Source organism: Salvelinus alpinus, chromosome 4 (genome assembly GCF_045679555.1).
Source record: "Salvelinus alpinus chromosome 4, SLU_Salpinus.1, whole genome shotgun sequence".
NCBI classification, from domain to species: Eukaryota; Metazoa; Chordata; class Actinopteri; order Salmoniformes; family Salmonidae; genus Salvelinus; species Salvelinus alpinus.
The window spans coordinates 69,163,087-69,178,925 of NC_092089.1; the positions used below are offsets into that span (position 1 = coordinate 69,163,087).

Consider the following 15,839-nt stretch of genomic DNA (forward strand, 5'->3'; position numbering starts at 1 on the left):
TGTCACTACAGACCCTGGTTTGATTCCAGGCTGTATCACAACCGGCTGTGATTGGGAGTCCCATAGGGCAGCGCACAATTGGTCCAGCGTCGTTAGGGTTTGGCTGGGGTATGCCGTCCATTGTAAATAAACATTTTGTTCTTAACTGACTTGCCTAGTAAAATAAAGAAATAACTATATCTTTAAGGCGAGAACGCGCAGGCGGCGTGCAATCTGCAAAGCGTCCTTTTGGTTTCCAAGGGAACCCTCGAAGAGATCGCGGATAGTCGGGAATTAGATTTAGATTCTTTGTATGGTTCTCGGACAATATTTTAAACCGTCGAATGGGAGATTTATCATGACTCAAGACTTTTACTAATATCCTCTGACAACTATTTACGGTGCTTTAGAGGTAAGACATGCATTGTCTTTTTTTATTCTCAAGTATTTATGTCAGCTCCAGAGGGGTATTTGACAAAAGACTGCTTGACTGATTGTGCTAAATGTAACTTTATATTCTACCGCCATTTTCCGAAGTATGAGCACATTGAGCAGCTTTGTTGAGCACCATGAGGCTTTATGGGCAGAATGTTCCATTTACCCTTATGAAAATAAGTTGTTTTCCAATCAAAAGGATTTTATGCATGCACCTGTCTAATGCATATTTGCTAGCTGTCTGAATGCGAGTAACTTAGTTATAGCTAAATCATTTATCAGTTACAGAAGTGAAATGGGAAGGACTTTGTTCAGACTTATGTCATAATCTTTAACTTGTTAGCTAATGTATTTTTTTATTCTTACCAAATGAAGGTTATTTGTGCAGGGAGTGCACAGTGAAGCTTTTGAAGAGCGATTGTTTATTTTAATTTAATTTAATTCAAAAGGTGATTCCCAACCTTTTTTGGTTACTGAATCACATTTTTCTCAGTCCGGAGAACCCACAAAGTACTTCCTCGTGTGCATTTTACCAGTAGGCCTATGGTCTTTTGAGTCTTCCCAAGTACCCCCTATGGCAAGGGGAGGGAAAGTAAGCCACGCCGGGCACTTCAATCTAGCCCGCAATACATAAAAAAAATGTCGTGGTATCCAATTGGTCTTGTCCCATTGCTGCAACTCCCGTACGGACTCGGGAGAGCCGTGCTTCCTCGGAAACACGACCCAGCTTCTTGACACAATACACGCTTAAACTGGAAGTCAGCCGCACCAATGTGTCGGAGAAACACCGTACACCTGGCGAACGTGACAGCGTGCATGCGCCCGGCCCACCACAGGACGACGCTGGGCCAATTGTGCGCCGCCTCATGGGTCTCCCAGTCACGGCCAGCAGTGACACAGCCTGGGGTCGAACCCTGGTCTGGTCTAAGGCATTGTGATGCTGTGCCTTAGACCACTGTGCCACTGTGCCACTAGGTACAATACATGTACCCCCAGGGGTAACCAGTAGACTGATCTGGTCTACCATCTGATCTGATCTGCTAAGGCTATTATAAATTGGGTTTGTCTACATTTTTCTAATTGTGTAAATGCATTGCCATCAACTTACGCTGAATTTTTCACCATGCCATTGAAATAATGTTTGTCTGCTCTGCTTTGCCCATCAGATCAACTATTGAATGAGTGTATAAGAAGTCTGCTGCTGGTAGAGAGATGGAGAGTGACTCTCACACACTGCCACTCCTCCCTATATCTCTTCCTTATCCCGCCACTCTCTACCACTGCCTGCCTTTCTCTTCCTCTCTTTTGCAAACTTCTTCCACTGTTCATGTTTCACTCCCTCTGTCTCCTCTATCGATCCCACCATCCCCTACTTCACTTTGTCCCACAGCCCCAGCTTCAATTCACCTCAAGACTGAACCTCTCTCCCCTCTTTTACACACCTTGTCCCCACCTTTGTTTCTTGATGGACAAAACTTACACTGCCTAAACTCTCTAACCACATCTGAAGAAGATGACTTGACCTGCCTCAACTGGCTGCATCAAAGAGGCAACTTGCTTCCCCTGCAGCCCCTGCCCAAAACAACACCACTGCCTCAGCTGGAGCCCCAGGATCCCATACCTACCCCAAACCTTCCTCCCATCCAAGCCCCCTTACTCCTTTAGCAGTCTAATCTTCATGGCGATAGAGGACTCGCCAGACAAGAGGCTCCCAGTAAAGGGCATCTATGAATGGATAGTGAACAGCTTCCCCTACTACAGAGCAGCACCTGGGGGATGGAGAAACTCTGTTCGACACAACCTGTCTCTGAGTAAGAGCTTCCGTCGGATTCACAGGGACAAGAGCCAGGTGAGATGTGTTCACTGGTTTTCAATGTGTCAGTTTGCATGGTCTAGTTTCTGGGTTGAAATGATGGTGTTTAGTGATATTGAAGATTGTGTATGATTTCTTTTTCAGTTGGTGGGGAAGGGCTCACTGTGGTGTGTGTGTCCAGAATATCGACATGCTCTTCTGGAGGTGCTCAGGAAAGCGCATTATTACCACGGCACCAACAGTAACTTACTAAACAACCCTGCGTTGTGAGTATGAACAAACACATTTGCAGTTTAGTTCAGTGTTAAATATCATGACCAATTTGCCCAAAGACTTGTTGGTTAATGAATGTCAGTTAATGATTTGTCTTACAGTAGTAGACTTATCACAACCCAGTCAGACCCTTACCAGTAGTCCAACTAACTGTATTTGTCATCCCTCTCTGTCCTGTGTGTCCGTGGAGCAGGTTGGAGGGAGCTGATTACGAAGTATCTATGGTGTATGACACTGTGGAGATCTCAGGTTAGCCGTCCTCCATCACTAAGCATGTCAGCCTCATAGATCTTGATAACCATGCTGAACTTTGGGGTAAACTACAGCCCCTGACAGTATTGTAGTGCCTCTTACAAATGTTTTTTTTAAGATGTCAGTTTCCTCTTAATTTTTCATTCATAGTTTAATCTAAATACTTATTTTCAATTGAGGAACAATTGATCTATCTATTACGCCTTAACTCGTCTGCTGATTTAAAAAATAAATAATCCTAACCCTTTCTCTGCATGTTGCATGGTTGGTGAGTTTGTGTGCTGTTGTCTTGACAACAACCTTCTATTGCCTTGGCAACCTTTAGCCATAGCAACATGCTGGCTCAGTTCTTTATGTCACTCTCTTTTAGTGCAGTGCTTATGTAAAACTGGTTTTGGCCAAGGCCAGTAATTCCCTACATTCCACTTAGATTGTCTACAGGGTATACACTGTAATGTAGTGATGGGTGGAAGAAATTGATAGTTACATATTGCAATGTTATTTTGGATGATATTATATCGATACTTTGACTCCAAGTATTGATTTGTAAAATATATATATATATATGAGTACCAGTCAAGTTTGGACACACCTACTCATTCCAGGGTTTTTCTTTATTTTTTACAATTGTCTACATTGTAGAATAATAGTAAAGACATCAAAACTATGAAATAACACACATGGAATCATGTAGTAATCAAAAAAGTGTTAAACAAATCAAAATATATTTTATATTTGAGATTCTTCAAAGTAGCCACCCTTTGCCTTGATGACAGCTTTGCACACTCTTGGCATTCTCTCAACCAGCTTCATGAGGTACTCACCTGGAATGCATTTCAATTAACAGGTGTGCCTTGTTAATTTGTGGAATTTCTTTCCTTAAAACATTTGAACCACAGAGTCTCTGGGTTCGCGCCCAGGCTCTGTCGCAGCCGGCCGCGACCGGGGGTCCGTGGGGCGACGCACAATTGGCCTAGCGTCGTCCGGGTTAGGGAGGGTTTGGCCGGTAGGGATATCCTTGTCTCATCGCGCTCCAGCGGCTCCTGTGGCGGGCCGGGCGCAGTGCGCGCTAACCAAGGGGGCCAAGGTGCACGGTGTTTCCTCCGACACATTGGTGCGGCTGGCTTCCGGGTTGGAGGCGCGCTGTGTTAAGAAGCAGTGCGGCTTGGTTGGGTTGTGCTTCGGAGGACGCATGGCTTTCGACCTTCGTCTCTCCCGAGCCCGTACGGGAGTTGTAGCGATGAGACAAGATAGTAATTACTAGCGATTGGATACCACGAAAATTGGGGAGAAAAGGGGAGAAAATTTAGAGAGAAAAAAAGAAAACAAAAACAAAAAACATTTGAACCAATCAGTTGTGCTGTGACAAGGTAGGGGTGGTATACAGAAGATAGCTCTATTTGATAAAAGATCAAGACCTTATATTATGGCAAGAACAGCTCCAATAAGCAAAGAGAAACGACAGTCCATCATTACGTTAAGACATGAAGGTCAGTCAATCTGGAAAATTTCAAGAACTTTGAAAGTTTCTTCAAGTGCAGTCACAAAAACCATAAAGAGCTACGATGAAACTGGCTCTCATGAGGACCGCCACAGGATTGGAAAACCCAGAGTTACCTATGCTGCAGAGGATAAGTTCATTAGAGTTACCAGCCTCAGAAATTGCAGCCTAAATAAATGCTTCACATATTTCAAGTAACAGACACATCTCAACATCAACTGTTCATAGGAGACTGCAGGAATCAGCCCTTCATGGTTGAATTGCTGCAAAGAAACCACTACTAAAGGACACCAATAAGAAGAAGAGACTTGCTTGGGCCAAGAAACACGAGCAATAGACCGGTGGAAATCTGTCCTTTGGTCTGATGAGTCCGAATTTGATATTTTTGCTTCCAACCGCTATGTCTATGTGAGATGCAGATTAGGTGAACAGATGATCTCCGCATGTGTGGTTCCCGCTGTGAAGCATTGAGGAGGAGGAGGTGTGATGGTGTGGGGGTGCATTGCTGGTGACACTGTCAGTGATTTATTTAGAATTTAAGTCCCACTTAACCAGTATGGCTACCACAGAATTATGCAGCGTTACGCCATCCCATCTGGTTTGTGCTTAGTAGGACTATCATTTGTTTCCCAACAGGACAATGACCCAACACACCTCCAGGCTGTGTAAGGGCTATTTGACCAAGTCAGAGAGTGATGGAGTGCTGCATCAGATGACCTGGCCTCCACAATCACCCAACCTCAACCCAATTAAGATGATTTGGGATGAGTTGGACCGCAGAGTGAAGGAAAAGCAACCAACAAGTGCTTAGCATATGTGGGAACTCCTTCAAACGGTTGGAAAAGCATTCCTGGTGACTACCTCAAGGTGCTGGTTGAGAGAATGCCAAGAGTGTGCAAAGCTGTCAAGGCAAAGGGTGGCTACTTTTTTACCTTGTTTTTGGTTACTACACGTGTTATTTCATAGTTTTGTGTCTTCAATATTATTCTACATTGTAGAAAATAGTAAAAAATAAAGAAAAACCCTTGAATGAGTAGGTGTGTCCAAACTTTTGACAGGTGAGATATACAGTACCAATCTAAGCACAATATCCCATAATGACAAAGTGAAAAATTTGGGCAAATTGATTGAGAATGAATTACAGAAATATATTTTTTCCATAAGTAATCACACTCCTGCGTCAAACTTTGAGGCGATTACAGCTTTGAGTCATCTTGGGTATGTTTGTATCAGCTTTGCACACCTGGATTTGGGGATTTTATCCCATTCTTCCTTTCAGAGTTTCTTAAGCTCTTAAGTTAGATGGGGAGTGGTGGTGAACAGCAATCTTCACGTCTTTCCATAGATTTTCAATAGTATTCAAGTCTGGGATTTGGCTGGACCACTCAAGGACTTTAACATTCTTGTTCTGAAGCTATTCCAGCATTGCTTTGGCTGTATGCTTGGGGTCATTGTCCTGTTGGAACTTAAATCTTCGCCCCAGTCTAAGGTCGTTTGCACTCTGAAGCAGGTTCTCATCAAGGATTTGCCTGTATTAGGCTCTATTCATTGTTTCCTCTATCCTTACCAGTCTCACAGTCCCTGCCGCTGAATAGCATTCCCATAGCATGATGCTGCCACCATCGTGCTTCATGGTAGGGATGGTGTTAGATGGGTCATGAACTGTGCCTGGTTTTCTCCAGACATAGCGCTTTGCATTCAGGCCAAAGAGTTCAATTTTTGTCTCATCAGACCAAATAAGTTTTTGCTTGGGAGTCTTTCATCTGCCTTTTTGCAAACTCTAGGCAGGCTGTCATGTGCCTTTTTCTTAGGAGTGGCTTCCGTCTGCCAACTCTCCCAAAAATCCCAGATTGGTGAAGAGCTGTAGAGACTGTTGTCCTTTTTGCGGGTTCTCCCTTCTCAGCCAATTAACTCTGTAGTTCTTCTTTCCCGGTTCCTTGGTTGGATGGCCAGCTCTAAGCAGAGTCTGTGTAGTTCAATATTGTTTTCCATTTCCCAATGATAGAGACCACTGAGCTCTTGGAAACCTTCAACACTAGAAATAGTTTTATACCTTTCCCCAGATGGATGCCTCATCACAATTCTATCTCAGAGATCTACGGAAAGTTCCTTGGACATCCTGGTGTAGTTTCTGCTCTGACATACGCTGTCAACTGTGGGACCTTATATAGACAGGTATGTTTCTTTCTAAATCTGTAGATCAGTCTAATGTCCACCCCCTGCCAGGTCCAGAAGTGACCCAGCATCCGTTTGGGCCTCAGCATCTTATTTACATAAGTATTCAGACCCTTTGCTATGAGACTCGAAATTGAGCTTAGGTGCACCCTGTTTCCATTTATCATCCTTGAGATGTTTCTACAACTTGATTGGAGTCCACTTGTGGTAAATTCAATTAATTGGACATGATTTGGAAAGGCACACAGCTCTCTATATAAGGTCCCACAGTTGGCAGTGCATGTCAGAGCAAAAACCAAGCCATGAGGTCGAATGAATTCTCCTCAAAGCTCAGAGACAGGATTGTGTCAAGAGACAGATCTGGGGAAGGGTAACCAAACATTTCTGCAGCATTTGAAGGTCCCCAAGAACACAGTGGCCTCCACCATTCTTAAATGGAAGAAGTTTGGAACCACCAAGACTCTTCCTAGAGCTGGCCGCCCGGCCAAACTGAGCAATCGGGGGAGAAGGGCCTTGGTCAGGGAGGTGAACAAGCACCCATGGGTCAGTCGGATAGAGCTCCATAGTTCTTCTGTGGAGATGGGAGAACCCTCTAGAAGGACAACCATCTCTGCAGCACTCCACCAATCAGGTCTTTATGGTAGAGTGGCCAGACGGAAGCCACTCCTCAGTAAAAGGCACATGACAGCACGCTTGGATTTTGCCAAAAGCCCCCTAAAGGACTCTTAGACCATGAGCAATAAGATTCTCTGGTCTGATGAAACCAAGATTGAACTCCTTGGCCTGAATGCCAAGCGTCACGTCTGGAGGAAACCTGGCACCATCCCTACGGTGAATCATGGCGGTGGCAGCATTATGCTGTGGGGATGTTTTTCAGTGGCAGGGACTGGGAGACTAGTCAGGATCGAGGGAACAATGAACAGAGAAAAGTACAGAGAGATCCTTGATGAAAACCTGCTCCAGAGCACTCAGGACTTCAGACTGGGGCGAAGTTTCACCTTCCAATCGGACAACGACCCTAAGTACAAAGCCAAAACAATGCAGGAGTGGCTTCGGGACAAGTCTCTGAATGTCCTTGAGTGGCCGAGCCAGAGCCCTGACTTGAACCCGATCGAACATCTCTGGAGAATAAGGCTATCTCATTTTATAATAAGGCTGTAACGTAACTTTAATGTGGAAAAAGTCAAGGGGTCTGAATACTATCCGAATGCACTGTTTTGTTTTGTGAGGAACATGTTTGGAACATCAAATTGCAATAAAATGCAGGATTGAATCACAATACATATAGAATTGTGAAAATCGCAATTGTATCATTACCTTAGTATCATGATAATATTGTATCGTGAGGTCCCTAGCAATACCTAGACCTACTGTAATCTCTTTAAACTGTTCAATTGTTCTACTGTATAGGACACTATTATAAACAATTGCACATCAACCACATGGATGTTGATGTGCCACATTTTTCAATGTACAGTATAAAAACTATTTTGGGTCTCTCTCACACAGATTCCCTTTGTCAAACTCTCCTCCTCTCCTCCCCCTCTACCCCAGCCTTGATCTTAGACAACCCACCTCTCTCCTCAAATCCACCTTGCCCTCTGACCCCTGACCATGAGGAGATGGTCAACATGGAGGCAATGGAATATGAGGAAGAGGTTGGTGAGGAGATGGAGAAAGACCCCCTGTCAGACAGTGGCTACATAGAGTTACACTACTACCAGTATCACCAGTACCAGTATCTGGTCCTGCCCGGGGACACTGAACTGGATCTGGAGACCGTAGAGATCCTGCAGCTGGATGCTGAGGCCCAAGAGGCTGCTGGGTCACTTCTGGACCTGGCAGGGGGTGGACATTAGACTAATCTACAGATAAGGACAGCAAGTGTGGTCTAAACAAATTGACCAATAGACTGAACTACACTGTGATGTAAGGAGATTATGTGCAACCTGAGTAATATAAATTGGCAATATGTTGCTGTGTGCTGACATTTTGACACTGCCTGAGATTTGATTTGCTGTCATAAAGTGATATACTGTAGCTACTATGATTGCACATCCAAGCCACCCTACCTGATGCATGTGAACACATTTAAGCCACTCACCACACGCATTGACATATACCAGACATTGTCATATGCTTTTGGTATAAATTGAGGAAAACTACTGACACTGTACTGATAAGAATCAATACCTCTATATTTTGATGGAATACTACAGATGAATGATAACATGAGAAATCTACTGCCAATTAATCCACTTTCAGATTCAGGGGACAAAGGAAGTTATGTTCAATTCTGAATCCTGAATCTGATTTTATAATAATCTCTTTACCAGGTGCATCTTTTATTGAACACTTACTATTGTGCAGAATTTATTTTATAGGCTATGTCTATGTTTAGAAAGAAACATTAGACATGTGTCATTCATTCAACTCTTTTTCATTTCATAATTCTATTAACAATAAAGCACCAAAATCTTATAGGAAATGTTCATATTTTTTCTGCAGGAATGCAGTGTTCAAACGTTTTATCATGTACATCTTTTTCAAATACTTTATGGCAATCTATCAAGGAATCAAATATTTCTATATTTTATATTTCTAAAGATCTTTGCATTCCTTGGATTCAATGTGCAGACTGACACCCTAATTAGTGGGGAGACATTTGACTGGAAATAACAAGTAACCGAAATAAATGCACATTTTTATTTGTGCCCGTCTAGGTATTATGTCAAGAGCCAAAGCGCAAGATTAACATGTTGAAAAAATCATAGCTATGTAGGAAAGTCGATTTTGGGTGTGGTGTTGATGGCATAACCACACTTTATATTCCGCGTTCGTAGCACTTCGATAAAACTACATTTGCCATCATCATTAGCGTAACTGTTATCGCCTGGAGAATCTTGGTAAATGTAGTTTAACTACTTCCCGGGATTACGCCATTGATCAACACTAAAACTACAAGGCGATCGGACACGGAAGTGACAATTCGTAGTTGGAAAGTTTTCATGGTTGCAGTGTTGTTATTTTTCTGACTCATAGCTATCTAGCTTGTTCCTGTGAAATTCGCTCATTTGGGATACCAAAGGTAAAACAGTGTTTCAGTTAATAAATCACGACTGTTCATGAACAGTAAACTATCGTTAACAATTGTGAGAATGTTTTTGTTAGCTAGTTGCTTTTAGCTCGCCGGAAAAAAGCATCGCTAGTTGGGGCGTGCGGTCAGTTACGTTAGCTAAAATATTGTACTATGCCGTGTCAACTAGCTAGATTGTTGAATAATTTCACTTTCCAACTAATGCCCTCAATGTATCAAATTGTTATTGATTTAGAGTAGGCATGAACTGTTGTCTAGACTCTGGTAGTAGTATAAAAGGAGTGTGAAATTGTTTGGGCCTTTCTATGTACTGTTAGCTAGTTACACAGATAAGCGAAACCTGTTTCAGTCATGCATATGCCTTTGTTACTCTGTACACTGCCTGTCAGACAGTCATGGTACCACACCTTCAGAGCACCGGTCATAATTGCTAATTGGCTATCTTGTCTATGACAGGAGTAATGTAATAGTGTGTGAGCACATTCATTTTATTCTGATCTAAGAATGTCTAGTAAGGTGGGATATTGATGTAGCTTCCAACCAGGTAAGGAATTGTAATGTTGTGTTGATCGATATAGCCCTATTTGCCTTTTCCCCCCTTTCAGCAAGGGTGGCTACTAGCACTGCAACAAAGAGCCTCATTGAGAGGACTAAAGGAATCTCCGCGTGGATGTGGAGCATGCATTAGCTCGCAGCAGGGTTGATGTATCACACATTACTTAGACACAGTCCTGCACATAGACCAACATTGTCTAATGATTTAAAGAGTATCTGTGTATGAATAATTTCTCATTGGGTTTTCCTCATGGGGGAAAAAAAGAATACAAATTCTATGTTACTCTGTCTTTCATGGCCTCAGTTTGAGCTTGAATTGTTTTTACAAGGAGTGAGATGACATGTCCAAATATAATGGCATAACAAGTTACCAGAGTTGTAACACCCAGTAGTTATACAGTATCATCAGTGTTGATATCAGCTTGATGTGAGACAGGCCTACATCTAACCGACACTAACATGAAACAATTCACGCCTCAGATAAGTACCTACATATAAGTCAAAATGTCATGTCTGTCCTGTCACCCACAGGGAGCAATGGGGAGTGAGCCAGGTCCAGTCCAGATTGTGACAGTGTGCAAGAAGGATCACTCCTTTGCCTTGGACACAGAGGCTTTAGGACGGGTTCTGCTTGCACCGGAGGTTCGGGATAAACATGTGGTGGTGCTCTCGGTGGCCGGGGCCTTCCGGAAAGGCAAGAGCTTCATTCTGGACTTCATGCTCCGCTACATGTACAGGAAGGTCAGTGTTTCTGAAAATGGAACATGTACAGCCACACTTGGTTCAAAGTTCAGTATGTCATTCGTTTTATATCACATACCATCTCTCCCTGTGACGTGAATTGTTTCCTGATATCAGACTTAATCCCAGGGCTGCTGACCAGTCAGTAATGTGTAGCGACGTCTGTATTCCTCCAGAAGCATGGTGAGGAGTGGCTGGGTCAGGAGGATGAGCCCCTGACTGGGTTCAAATGGAGGGGGGGCTCAGAGCCAGAGACCACCGGCATCCAGCTGTGGAGTGAGGTCTTCCTGGTGGAGAAGAGTGATGGGATGGAGGTACTGACTCCAACATTCAAAACTATGCTCCTTGGAATGATTGTGCAAAAAATGTATATGGGCATTGGAACACAAAAGTATGCAAATTGTTATGTTTGTGTTGGTATTATGCATTTGATTGATGGATTGATTTCTGCCCTCTATAGGTGGCAGTATTACTGATGGACACCCAGGGTGCATTTGACAACCAGTCCACCGTGAAAGATTGTGCCACAATCTTTGCCCTCAGTACCATGACCAGCTCAATACAGGTGGTCTGCTATGCACTCATGTAATTTGTTATAATTGGTGTTACTTTTTAAAAACATTTATGTAATATGGTTGTGATTGTTTTGTCTCTCTTGCAGATCTACAACCTCTCACAGAACATTCAGGAAGATGATCTGCAGCAGCTGCAGGTCCGTCTTCCTCAGCAGTAACATGTTTGCCTGGCTGAAACGACAGACTCTTGCTGACTCTATTCTCGGGAGGCACTGTAATGTTCCGATAATGAAAGGGGCTGTGCTCTTACAGTGGTTGGTTCTCTGGGTCTCTCTCACTGAAACACCCACACACACAGCCCTCCAGCCCCCCCACCTTGCGTGGCTACTTATACGTTTTTCAAATCCAAGCAGCAAGAGGACTCAATCAGCTTGATTGCTCAAATCTGAGTTCTAAAACTACTGTAAACGTTGGACTCAATGAGGGTTAAAAAATAAACAGGGTATTCAGACCTGTGACCAGTGTGTACACAGCTCACATTGTGCCATGTGGTTTGGTGTCAGACAGACTAACATGTTCTACCTGTTCCACAGCCTGAGAGCATTGCTCCCCAAGGGCATGGAAATATCAGGGAATTGAAAAATCTGTCACGGGTTTTGGATATCAATGTGCTCATTCAAAATTTAGAGAATTTGAATGTACCTAAAGTACATTTTTGTCATTTATTATTTGATTTCCTCTGCATAATGAAGGACATCCTTTATGTTTTGTCTTCTTCCAGCTGTTCACAGAGTATGGACGCCTCGCCATGGATGAAATCTTCCTGAAGCCATTTCAGGTATGAGAACCAAAAGTCATATAAATACAAAGCAATTGGTTATTTAGAATCTAGACCAATCAACTTTAAGTTCCTTTTGACTTTGCTTGCTGCTTAGGGTATAATATTTGCTAACTAAAAGTGCATTATTATATGTGCCTTGTTTTTAATATATATTGGTCGCTCCATTCTCCCATTTTCTCAGTCTCTGATGTTCCTAATCAGGGATTGGAGCTTTCCCTATGAATATACATATGGTCTGAAGGGAGGCAGTGAGTTCCTTGATAAACGTCTACAGGTACTAGACCCTTTTTATGGTACAATTTGAAATTGTTGGTGCTGCACTGTGTAAGACGAGAGAGTACATTTTGCCAAGTTTAAGTGTGCATTGGTGATAGTAACCAGTATTTGTGATGTTGTGCAGGTGAAAGAGACCCAGCATGAGGAACTACAGACAGTGAGGGAACACATTCATTCCTGCTTCACCTCCATCAACTGTTTCCTGCTACCACATCCTGGGTTGAAGGTGGCCACCAGCCCCGCTTTCAAGGGCCAGCTTAGTGGTATGGTTACTCCTTGTCCATCTTGTTAATCCATCTAATGATAACCACCTGAGTGTCTGAGGAAGAAACTTAATCGGTTTCAAACCTGTGTGTCAGATGTGGCTCCAGAGTTTAAAGAGGGGCTTCGCAACCTCATCCCCACACTGCTGCATCCAGACAACCTGGCTGAGAAAGAGATCAACGGCAACAAAGTCACCTGCAGGGGCCTGCTGGAGTTCTTCAAGGTGAGACTGTGTTTTTAGCCCTCTGAGGTTCCTGACTGCCAGGTTTGTATCATTATGTTGTGTTTGACAGTGGAATGTTTGATTTCAGGCGTACATCAAGATCTACCAGGGTGAAGACCTACCACACCCAAAGTCCATGCTGCTGGTACACACTCATTTATCACTTAGATTTCAGCATTACACCTCTTTGAGAGATGTAATGTAAATGCTGTATTGCTCTTCCAACAGACATGTTCATATTTGAGGAGGTTCTTAAGTCTTGAGTTTTTGTTGAATGTCACTATTCCACTGCCAGTAAATGTACATTGCATCTCTCTCACACAAGGCCACAGCAGAGGCCAACAACCTGGCAGCCGTGGCGGCAGCCAAAGACCAGTATTACAAGAACATGGAGAAGGTGGGTTTGCGTTCTTGGCAAAGAAAGCTATGTGCATTTTTTCATCTGAAAGAATAATTAATCTTAACACTTAAGGCCTTGCATTCTGTATTAATCTATCGTCCTAAAGGTCTGCGGGGGAGACCTTCCCTATGTGGCTCCTGCCTCTCTGGAGGAGAAGCACCACTTCTTCCTCCAGGAGTCCCTCCATGTCTTCTCCTCCACCAAGAAGATGGGAGGACAGGAGTTCTGTGACCGCTACCAAGACCAGCTTGAGGCCGAGTTGGTAGAGCTGTGGCAGTCTTTCAGAAAGCACAATGAGGTAAGAGAGACTGACTCACAACCCAGTGGTATCACTTGGCACCAGATCCATTTTTGTCAGTAAACATTTTATTTTCCATTTTAAATTTACTGTGGATACATAAAAGGTAGAATTATTGAAGTTAAGTTTACAGATAAACATTTTGATTAATAATTAATTTTATTTCTCTTTGAAAGTCAAAGAATGTCTTCACTGCATTCCGGACGCCTGCAGTGCTGTTTGTCCTTGTGTGCTTCCTGTACGTGCTGTCAGGGCTATTGCTCTTCATCGGCCTGGCTACCATTGCTTTTGCATGTGACTGTGTCTTGGGCCTGGCCATGGTCGCCATGCTCACCTGGGCCTTCATACGCTATTCGGGAAAATACCGGGGGCTGGGGGGAGCCATCGACCAGACGGCAGGTGTCATATTGCAGCAGGTGAGAACATATTTTGAATTGTAGGTGTGGGTGGGACATGAGACAAGGCCCATTACAGTTGGTGCACAGAGTATGCAGTTGGACTGTAAAAAAAATAGCTGGCATAGTTGTTTGTGAACTTTTGGTAAGAATCAAAATGTCCTTAGAAGTAATTCAAGTACCCTTATTTAAATGTTTCATTCAATGCAATTTAATTATGTCCTTTTCTTTCAGGCCACTGTGGTGTTGAATAAGTCGAGGCCAGCGGTGGCTAAGATGAAGAAATCCAGCTAGATGGCCTCTTTATCTCATTGCAATACAACATGCACACATCCCAGCACTAAAGCCTTACCATGCTATCACATGGAACCGACATATAGCACTGTCAAGGTGCAGTTACAACACCAACACATGATTACAATGGCAGTGGGAGGTCAACATAATGCACATACACCAGCATTTTTTCAATCGCACAATTTTACACTACATCACTCTATCTACATCAAGATGAGACCATATAGTCTTACAGAGTATCTGGGGCAAAGGTGCATTATCTCATACCCATGGGGTTGTTTAATCCTCTGGACCTATTTTTAACACTGACTGACACTGCCATTCGCACACTCCTCCTTGTCTGTAAAGACAACCCAGTGATGTTTACTTAGACACCCTAGACCCAAGTAATGCATTGTTATTGGACATGCCATGGATTTCAATGCATCATAATCTATGTATCCTTTGTGACCAATGCTTATTACTAAGAGGCTTGCATGGAGGCTTTTAAGTCAAATTAGACTAGAGCAGTTTATCCTCATGATGGAATTGAACTATGCTATGCTGTGCTGTAATGGGGTATACATGTAGCCAGATCTTCTTGACTTTATGCTGGTCTCTTTGTACCGCTCTGTGGCCTTCCATCCCATTCCCAGTTTTGCAGCATGCTCCTTATTTGCTTCCCCTTATCCATGTCAGGGATTCCATGTTGTACTGTTTTTGCTTTTGTGTTTTATTCCAGGCTTGGAATCATACTGTAATATCTCTCATTTTATGTTTTTACAAGCCCACTTTAGAGGCACCACTGTTCTCCCTTGTAACTTGACCAAAAATGTCTTGCGTTACTTCTGACATTGAATGGTTGGTTGAGAAATGTTAGTTAAGTGGCACTTACTTGATGAATGAATGCTCCAAAGATATATTATCCATATTATATGTAAGATTTCGCTATACAGAGGATCACTTGAAATTAGATTGTGATCATTTGAGAACTTTAAAAAAAATCTGGATGAGGTTAACTGGTTTGTGTGTAAACAAGTGATGGGTAATATGAGGCCCTTGGTCACCTGTCAGCCAAAGAATTACCCATAAGCATAGGGGTACAATGAAAGGCAAGAGACCTTACTTGTCCTCAGAATCCAAATAATTATACATAGTTCTAAAAGTTGTATTGTCTCTGACATTCTTTTTGTACATTCCATGTCTATGTTCCATTCCATTGTTGAGGCAAACAATTGGAGGTGTTTTCCGCATTTACTATTGCACTCTCCCTCCTCTCTGTACTGTTACGTTTTAACTCATTCAACAAATAAAAATATACATTACAGTAGATGCATGAAATTCATTGCTTTTTTTAATCATCTTTTGCAGTATTGTTTTGTGGCCTTGGTAACTATGTTTTATTTACATTTTTTAGAATAAGTATTGCTTAAGCCAAATAAAATGCAAAATACCTGTACGTTTGGTTGAGTTCTTGACGAGTTCATATACCTATTTCACTATAAATTGGATATATATATATATATATATACC

At 42.7% G+C, this 15,839-nt stretch overlaps 2 protein-coding genes across 3 annotated transcripts; both read left to right on the top strand.

Annotated features, from left to right (window-relative positions):
* Nucleotides 1-252: 252 nt before the first annotated feature.
* LOC139574273 (forkhead box protein N2-like) lies at nucleotides 253-8,424 on the top strand. The gene is made up of 5 exons (XM_071398691.1): nucleotides 253-391; nucleotides 1,581-2,263; nucleotides 2,372-2,493; nucleotides 2,694-2,749; nucleotides 7,983-8,424. The coding sequence occupies exons 2-5, from the start codon at nucleotides 2,093-2,095 to the stop codon at nucleotides 8,285-8,287; spliced, it is 654 nt and encodes a 217-aa protein (XP_071254792.1). The 5' UTR covers nucleotides 253-391; nucleotides 1,581-2,092; the 3' UTR covers nucleotides 8,288-8,424.
* A 963-nt stretch (nucleotides 8,425-9,387) lies between these two features.
* Nucleotides 9,388-15,765, top strand: LOC139574270 (atlastin-3-like). Of its 2 annotated transcripts, none has more exons than XM_071398687.1 (14): nucleotides 9,388-9,516; nucleotides 10,612-10,821; nucleotides 10,998-11,135; nucleotides 11,282-11,386; nucleotides 11,483-11,533; nucleotides 12,118-12,174; nucleotides 12,359-12,451; nucleotides 12,578-12,716; nucleotides 12,813-12,940; nucleotides 13,029-13,085; nucleotides 13,266-13,337; nucleotides 13,447-13,638; nucleotides 13,815-14,054; nucleotides 14,268-15,765. In XM_071398687.1, exons 2-14 carry the CDS (start codon nucleotides 10,618-10,620, stop codon nucleotides 14,325-14,327), a joined length of 1,536 nt encoding a protein of 511 aa, XP_071254788.1. In that variant the 5' UTR covers nucleotides 9,388-9,516; nucleotides 10,612-10,617; the 3' UTR covers nucleotides 14,328-15,765. The 2 variants fall into 2 exon arrangements, with proteins under 2 accessions (XP_071254788.1, XP_071254789.1); XM_071398688.1 differs by having other exon boundaries at nucleotides 11,001-11,135.
* Nucleotides 15,766-15,839: the final 74 nt, after the last annotated feature.

What these genes read in the sequence shown, in the direction of transcription:
- LOC139574273 (XM_071398691.1), top strand. Translation starts at nt 2,093, where the DNA reads ATGGCGATAGAGGACTCGCCAGACAAGAGGCTCCCAGTAAAGGGCATC. An exon ending in TTACTAAACAACCCTGCGTT is followed by an intron (nt 2,494 to 2,693) that starts GTGAGTATGAAC and finishes TCCGTGGAGCAG; the next exon opens with GTTGGAGGGAGCTGATTACG. An exon ending in TGACACTGTGGAGATCTCAG is followed by an intron (nt 2,750 to 7,982) that starts GTTAGCCGTCCT and finishes CCTCTACCCCAG; the next exon opens with CCTTGATCTTAGACAACCCA.
- LOC139574270 (XM_071398687.1), top strand. Translation starts at nt 10,618, where the DNA reads ATGGGGAGTGAGCCAGGTCCAGTCCAGATTGTGACAGTGTGCAAGAAG. An exon ending in TCCGCTACATGTACAGGAAG is followed by an intron (nt 10,822 to 10,997) that starts GTCAGTGTTTCT and finishes GTATTCCTCCAG; the next exon opens with AAGCATGGTGAGGAGTGGCT. An exon ending in AGAAGAGTGATGGGATGGAG is followed by an intron (nt 11,136 to 11,281) that starts GTACTGACTCCA and finishes TGCCCTCTATAG; the next exon opens with GTGGCAGTATTACTGATGGA.